Below are 7,341 nucleotides of genomic sequence, written 5' to 3'. Positions count from 1 at the left end.
ATTCAGCGCAACCGGCGCCCTAGACCGCCCGCTGACAGAAACACCAGGCTCGCCGCCCAGCAGCTCGGCGGCCCCGCCAAGGGCGTCTACTTCCTGCCCCACGGCGAGTACGGCGCGCAGGCGCAGAGGAACCTCGGCGCCTCCACCGTCAACGGCGGCTACCCCGTTGACCACCTCCACCCCGGACCTTTCATCGCCGACGCCATGGCCAAGTCTTTCGTGCTGGCGCTGCGCTGCGGCAGCACCGCGCTCGGCGGCCTCGTCCGCAACTCGACCTCGTCGCTGACCTCGACCTACCTTGGTCCTTGCATTGGCGCCGCCAACTCGACCATCTCTGCTCTCCTGCGCTAAGTCGTTGTGAAGCGGCAGTGGGTTGTGGGCAGAGGGCGCTGTCTCGCAGGAATTTGTATATAGGAGTGATGTAAATAGGAAGCAGTTTGTAGTACATATGCAGAGGGACATATGATGAGGAACAAAACCTAAGCTGTTCATTAGCGGGGCAGAATATGAATGATTGAATGTCATGGTCGCCACTGTTCCCGCATGTTAATACTGTGTCACCTCCGGCCATTCAGATTATGTTTGACAACGCCTCCCGCGGTATTCGCCAGCCATGTTGGCGTTAACACCGCCCCGGAAGGATTGCTCGGGGTTCGGGGCTGAAGTGGCCGCCGTGCCTGACAAGCCGTTCTGGCTCGGAGACAAACAACTCAAAGATCCTTGGCCAAAGATCCCAGACTCTCCTCGTAGGCTGGTAAAGCCCATTTTGTCATCCAGGGCATGCGGAGGACCCCCTCCACGCTCGGTCGTTCGCCAGGTCTCCACGCCAGCATGCGCTTCAACATCTCGAACTCGAACCGTGCGACTTGCTCCTCATCAGTGACGACCTCCATGCTGCAAGACTCTCTGGGCTCCTGAATCCACTGTTCAAAGCGCCTGTCCCAAGGCCAGATGTCACAGTCGTTGCTGAGTGGTCTCCCCGTCTGATCGAACCACTTGGCACGTTGATCCCACCGATCCCGCCATTCAGACGGAAGAAGGCCCTGAAGATGGACCTGCTGCGCAGTGATCTCGTCCTGGGGCGTCAGTATGCCGTCTACAAGGGGCATGTGGGCCAAGAGCTCAAAAAATGACACAGCCAAGGCTCCATACGTCTGAAGGAAACCCAAGAGGTGTTGTTGTCTCGAAAAATGCCTCGGAAGGGCGGATCACGAGGGGTGTGTGGGATTGGAAGCGAGACCTATCGGCCGGACGAAAGGCGACGCCAAATTCGCTGAGGAGCAGCTTTGCTTCACCCAACGCGATTTCATCGCTCGCTATCCCCAGCCACACAGGCGGTACAGCGTGTGGTGGGACTCCGGCTGCTGGATAGGCTTGCTTGCTCCTTTTCGAGGGGCACGACAGGCTCGAGCTCCGGGGCCCCAAACTGAGCACACAGCTGCTCGACTGAGAGCGTGTCTAATAAGACGGCAGCTGGAGAAGAATATTGCCGAGATGAAGATCTATAGAATGAAGGGATGAGACTCTCGGCGGCGACGTTATGCAAAAGGGCACATATCTCCGTGGACATATCCCAGGGAATGACCAGCAGAAATAGCCAGAGTAAGCTGAGCTGCCAGCGACCGGGCCACGTCGAGCCGGGATAATTTCGAGTCGGATGCTTCTCTCACGTCTGCCGGGCTGCATCTGGCCCTAACGGTGACCAAACAGTGATGAGTGCCGTTAGGTCCATGTAGGCTGAAGCGATCAATAACCATAGGGATCAAAGGTGCTCCGGTTGCGGCATATCCGGAGACGGTAGCCGTGAGCCTTATCATCGGTTGGGACAGGATCTCTTCCTCTTACCCGCCGGCATCTGCAGTACCGAGTTTTACGGCGGTGTAACTGGAGCTTCGTTCATCAACAGCAAGCCAGACTGTTGCAAAGGTGCCGTGGCCGAGTTTGTGTATGATGCGGTATCGCTCGTGAAGACGGTCGTCAATCTGAACGGCATGATAATCTCCCGGACGGTACTGACTCAGATCCTCCACGCCGTCGGTATATCTGTATTCTACGTTGAATGTAGACGTTGTTGAGAAGAAGGCTTGCGATGAGATGCGAGGGTCGCGAGCCGCCCTCATGAAGCAAGAAACACCCAGTCGCCACCCAGATAAGTGCCACGTTTGGCCTTGCTGGGGCCACCGGCCACTCACCCGTCTCGGTCGCGCCAATCGCGAACAGGGAAGGTGCTGCCAGAACAATCTCATGGAGTTGATGTGCTTTGATGACGGTCGTGAAGGTGCAAGAAGAGGATGTAGTTTGAAAGAATGAAGCTTACCTGTACTGCGGCTTTGATGAAAGGGTGTGTGGGTGTTGGAAGTGTGGTGGTGGTGGTGGTGGAGACACATGCCTGAGAAGCGAGGACAAGGCCGCGAGCCTGTATCAGGACCATCCGCTGTGAACAGTTCACTAGCTAGACCAGTGCATCAAGAGCCTTCAATACAGGCAGAAAACACCATTCACCTTGTCTCCAATTATGCGCTCGGCTTTTCCCACGATGCTGAACTGCACGACAAGCCCTCTAAGCGTCGGAGGGCTACATTTGAAATATATTCCGACCCCTGACCTAGATTCTAGTACCTGCGGACCTAGTGGAAGACCTCTTGACTCTGCTCTAGACCACGCATTGACAAGACATCACAGGCACGACACGGCATGCAGAACCATCGTCATAACACTAAAATCGTTCGTTCCATTATCGCTTCCTAATACATAAATGGGCTTGACACCCCAATGTACGGGCTACATGTCTGCCACAATCAGACAAACATGGTACCATGCCGACAACAGCTAAATCTAAAAATGCCCAACACCAAACGCCTTGATATCGTTTATACCACGCCTTCTGCCAATCAGAAGAGGCGCATGTCATACTCCGATGGCCGGGGAGAAAATAAAACTCGACATGCGGTCTGATATGACGGCCGCCGCCACATGCCATGCGCTATCGTCAACGGCCCATTCGTGTGCGTACCGAGCCGGACGTCTCGTGAACGTTCGTGAGAAGCCCTTGAGCGGCCTCTGTCGGGCGACACGCCAAATCTCTAGTCAATTGTCTTGCCGCCGCAGTCCGGGATCTTGATGCCCTTCTTGAGGTTTCGGTTGACGTCGAAAAGACCCCACTTGCTCTCCCACTCCTTGCCGGGCGTGTCGAACCTGGCCTTCCACGGCTCGTCAAAGGCCGAGAACCAGAAGTACGTCGTGTTGGCAATCGACGGACAGACCCAGTCGTCGAGCAGGTCGTTGATGCCTTCAATCGACGCCTTGGCGCCGTTGGTGCACGTCGTCGTCTGGTCGCCGCACCCGACGCCACCCTCGGATGGCCAGCCAATCTCGGACACAATGTTGAGCTTCTTGTTCGTCTTGAACACGGGGCCCACGCTCTGGGTCCAGAAGTTCCAGGACCAGCTTGCCGCGTCAGTCGGTTGCACACCGCCGAAGAGCGGGTGGATGTTGGCGAGCACGCCATCCGAGACGCTGGCGAGCTGCGCATCCCAGTCGCGGCCGAGATCGGACGTCACGACGGGGAGCGAGAAGCCCTTGGTCGTCATGTTCTCGCGGACCTCGGTGAGCACATTGCCGAGCTCGGTCAGCGACATGTCCTCCCTGAAGAGAACCTCGTTGCCGACAATGACGCCCTCGAAAGGCTTGTCGCCGTAGGTGTCCATGATGTTCCAAAACTCGGCGAGCTGGCGCGCGTTGGTAGAGGCGTTCTTGTCGAGCCAGACGCCGAGCCAGAGGCGCATGGTGTTGTCGATCTCGAGCTGCTTGAACGAGTCCAGAACAAGTTCTGTCTGGTTGCAGTCATTGCCTGTAGCATGTCAGCCAGGAGTCCACGATGGATCGAACGCAGGTGAGGAGAGAGAGTGGGAGAGAGGGAGGGAGGAGAATGGCTGCTTACCATAGAGTCGGATCGTGTTCGTGAGCTGCGAGAGAACGGCCATGTCGCGCGTGACATTGTTGGCCGACGGAGGGTCGTGGAGGCACTCTGGGTACTGGACGCCGAGGGGTGTGTAGTCGAAGCCGCTGAAGACCTTGTGCAGGTTTGTCGAGTCTTGCAGGTCTTTGATCTCTTTCGAGTTCTTGTTCAGGAGGCCGTTTTCCTTCTTGTCGTCGTCAGCACTCTGGCCGCTGCCGGAGCTGCCACCGCTGCTTGACCCGCCGCCGCCCTGCCGTGGGAGAATGGCGCCAAGCGTGCCGCCGAGAATGGCACCAATAATGACGACAATGGCGACGATGATGATGACCCATTTCCACTTCTTCTTGCCTTGGCCCTGCTCCTTCATCCAGTCGGACGACTTTTCGCCATCATACGCAGCACCGCCTCTGCCGCCGCCGTTGCCAAGAACAGGGCCGTAGCCTGAGCCAGAGGCAGAGCCGGCGCTTCGGGCAGCGAGACCGCCGCCGACGGCACCAGCCACGCCTCCTGCAGCGGCGGCGCCACCAGCCACGCTGCTGCCGCGGTCGCTGTGCGACAGACTCAACATGGAGTTGCGCTGAGGCGGGGGGTATCCGAGGCCGCCGTCGCCGTCGTCGGCAATGTCGTGGGGGTTCACGACGCCGAGGTTGTGGTGAGACGTCGAGTAGCCCTGATAGGGGTCGTCGCTGTACGGATCGTGGGCGCCGTAGCCGAGTGGGCTGCGGGAGGGGGTGCCCTGGCCGGGGGCGACGGCGGCCGCGCCGAGAGGCGTCAGAGAGGAGTGGCTGTCGCGGTCGAGGGGCGCGGGACGCTGCTGCTGGTAGTAGCCGCCAGCAGGGGGGCCAGGTTGCGCGAGCGAAGGCTGTGGTGCCGAGGGGTAGCCGGTGTTCATGGCGTCGACGCCCGACTGACGGGCGTTCTGGTCAGCGACGTTGTAGGCGATGCCAGCCATGCCGCCGGCAGCAGTATTGCCAAAGTTGTCGGCGCCCGGTGTGACACCCCAGTTGCCGTGGGTGCCGTGGGCAGGCGGGTAGGGTGCGTGACGGTCGTAGGCGTTGGGTTCGTGGTGGTGCTGTTGCTGGTGGTGGTGCTGGTCGGGTGCGTACCTGTCCTGGCCTTGGCCGTGGCTCTGTGTCTGTGTCTGTGCGTGGTCGCGGTTGTACTGGCGCTCGGCACGGAGCTGCTCAAAGTTGGACTCGGGATGGGGCTGCTCGTAGTGATAGCCCTGAGGCGCATAGTGTTGTTGCTGCTGCGACTGGTGATATGGGTCCGAGTAAGGGTCGTTCATGTTGCGGGCCGGCGAGCGGGAGGGGGAGCGATGGTAGTTGTTGTCGAGGGGCTCCCTCTCGCCGTAGGATGGATCGTCGTAATTTTGGTAGCGACTCATTGTTTCAGTTTCCGCCCAGGGCTGGGTGCAATGTTGCAGAGGAAGCGACGGAGGGATGTCCACAGCCGTGGACAGACCGGCGGGAAAGAGAGAGAGAGAGAGAGACAGAGACGGAGACGGGAGCCTCGACGGCGAGCGAGTGAGTGGTGGTGTCGTTTGCGCGGGCTAGAAGAAGCAAGTCTGCGTCGCCAGTGGAGAGAATTCGCGGTCGAGGACGTGAAGAAGAAGTCGCAACAGTCGGGCGGCGTGGGTGGTGAGAGCCTCCAAAAACACTAGTCTGCACGAACGACCAGTCGAACGAGGGACGAGGGCGGTGGACGAGAGACAAAGAGGTTGGAGGTCTCGGAGAGTTAGGCGGATCGTGCCACGTTCGAGACTATTTTGGGGGAGGGCAGGCGGGGAGAAAAGGGTAGAGGGTGACGGGGCGCGGGCTGTGTTCGTATTCCCGTTGCGGCTGGGCAGGTGCCGGCGGTGGTTGTCGTTGGTGTGCTGTGGTGTGCGTAGTGGTGTGGTGTATTGCGATTCGTATTCGACCCCTCCCTCTCTTGGGGGGATTGGACCAGGCTGGATCAGGTCTCACGAGCGAGCAGGCTCGAGAGTTGCGAGTGTGGGAATTGATGGGCGCGCGAGGTGCCAAGACGAGGATGTTCTTCAGTTCGTCAAGGGCTATTCGAAACAAAAACAATCGTGATGTGGAAAGGGTGAGAGAGAGAATGGGTATGGGAGAGAGGAGCGAGAGCCAAGGACGGCAGAGGCAAAGGCAGCAAGCAGCAGTAGCAGAACAGGATTGCGGTCCTTGCGACCGCCGGCGAGTGAGTGAGTGAGTGGTCCTGTCTCCTGTTTCCAGGGCTCCCATCCTGGAAGGTGTAGTGTGGGTGGACAACGCTAATCTGGCCCCAGTCTTTGGGCTGGGGGGAGATGGGCGATGGAAGATGATGATGAGATGGGATGCCCGCCGTCGAGCATGTCGGGGGTGCTGCAGCACCAGGCTAAGCCGGAACAAGGCTGTGATGACCAGGGGCCGGCTGCAGAAGGCAGCTCAGGGTTAGGGTTAGGGCTGGTAAACAGAGTGACAGGGGATGATCGAGGAAGCAGCCTTGAGTGGAGCCGTGGCAGGGGCTCCTGGGGCGAGACATGCGCGGCGTCGGCGGGGCCGCTAACGAGGGGGCGCCCTGGGCAGTGGATAGTGGGCAGTGGACCAAGGGCCCCGGGCTAAGGACCAGTCGCAGTGCTCGCCCCCAGTTGGCGGAACAACGCCCTGCGCCTCGCCGCTGCTTCTACGAGTCGTCCTCACGAAACCCCCTCGTCTGGCCTTTGCCCCGTCTCCTGTTACATCTTGATGAGGGTGTCTGCCATGACTACTATGTATCTGTACTCTGTCGCGACGTGGTGGCATGTCTTCGCAAACTGAGTGATCTTCCGTCATGGCAATTGGAAAATTCCCAGACTTCATTCACTACATCCATCCACTTCGAGCAAAACTCCTCCCTCATCTTCACCTCGTATTTTTTTTCTGTCTCGTCGAGCCCACCGAGTTGGCTTCTTCGTCCCCTGAGGCCATGATCAAAATAGCATGGCACCAGGCACCAGCGTTCACAGCAAGCACGAGCCCCCACCACCTCGCCGACGGCTGGTCGGTGGACGCGCTTCGGCCCTGCTGCCCACCGCACGTGAACGAACAGGGGGACCACTGTATCTGCAGCAGAGGTCCGTGTTCGCCCATCCATGCGAGCATCACCAGCCCACCCGCCCGCTAACGAATAGTCCCCTCCTCTCCACCGTGGACCTGTATTCTCCTTCATCTCAGCCTGCCAGTGACATCATGTCCATATCATTTGCGCACACGTTGCCCGCCGGCATGCGCTCATCTCCTGCGACATGCCCCCCCACGATGCGAGATGCGATCCAGCACATGGCTCTCGAAACGCCAAGTGGTAACAAGGGCGTTGCTTGTGTTGCCAAGCCAACTCGATCTGTGTGACCTGGATCCTCTTTT

General features: G+C 59.2%; 3 protein-coding genes across 3 annotated transcripts in view; 1 reads left to right on the top strand and 2 right to left on the bottom strand.

Moving 5' to 3' along the window:
• The window catches only part of VDBG_01868 (rhamnogalacturonan acetylesterase), a gene marked incomplete at both ends in the record, with an annotated part of 1,487 nt that extends 1,136 nt beyond the window's left edge, over positions 1 to 351 (top strand). Inside the window, one exon of the mRNA XM_003007634.1 lies at positions 48 to 351. Coding sequence (XP_003007680.1) covers positions 48 to 351 — 304 coding nt within the window. The remainder of the gene's footprint in view (positions 1 to 47) is intronic.
• Positions 352 to 710: 359 nt separating this feature from the next.
• VDBG_01867 (protein kinase domain-containing protein) lies at positions 711 to 1,109 on the bottom strand (the record flags this gene model as incomplete). The annotated part of the gene is made up of 1 exon (XM_003007633.1): positions 711 to 1,109. One exon carries the CDS (start codon positions 1,107 to 1,109, stop codon positions 711 to 713), a length of 399 nt encoding a protein of 132 aa, XP_003007679.1.
• A 1,974-nt stretch (positions 1,110 to 3,083) lies between these two features.
• VDBG_01866 (endo-beta-1,3-glucanase) lies at positions 3,084 to 5,345 on the bottom strand (the record flags this gene model as incomplete). The annotated part of the gene is made up of 2 exons (XM_003007632.1): positions 3,084 to 3,850; positions 3,941 to 5,345. The coding sequence occupies 2 exons, from the start codon at positions 5,343 to 5,345 to the stop codon at positions 3,084 to 3,086; spliced, it is 2,172 nt and encodes a 723-aa protein (XP_003007678.1).
• Between the last annotated feature and the right edge of the window lie 1,996 nt (positions 5,346 to 7,341).

This window comes from Verticillium alfalfae, genomic scaffold (genome assembly GCF_000150825.1).
Source record: "Verticillium alfalfae VaMs.102 supercont1.2 genomic scaffold, whole genome shotgun sequence".
NCBI lineage: Eukaryota > Fungi > Ascomycota > Sordariomycetes > Glomerellales > Plectosphaerellaceae > Verticillium > Verticillium alfalfae.
This window is presented reverse-complemented; position numbering and strand designations above follow the sequence as displayed.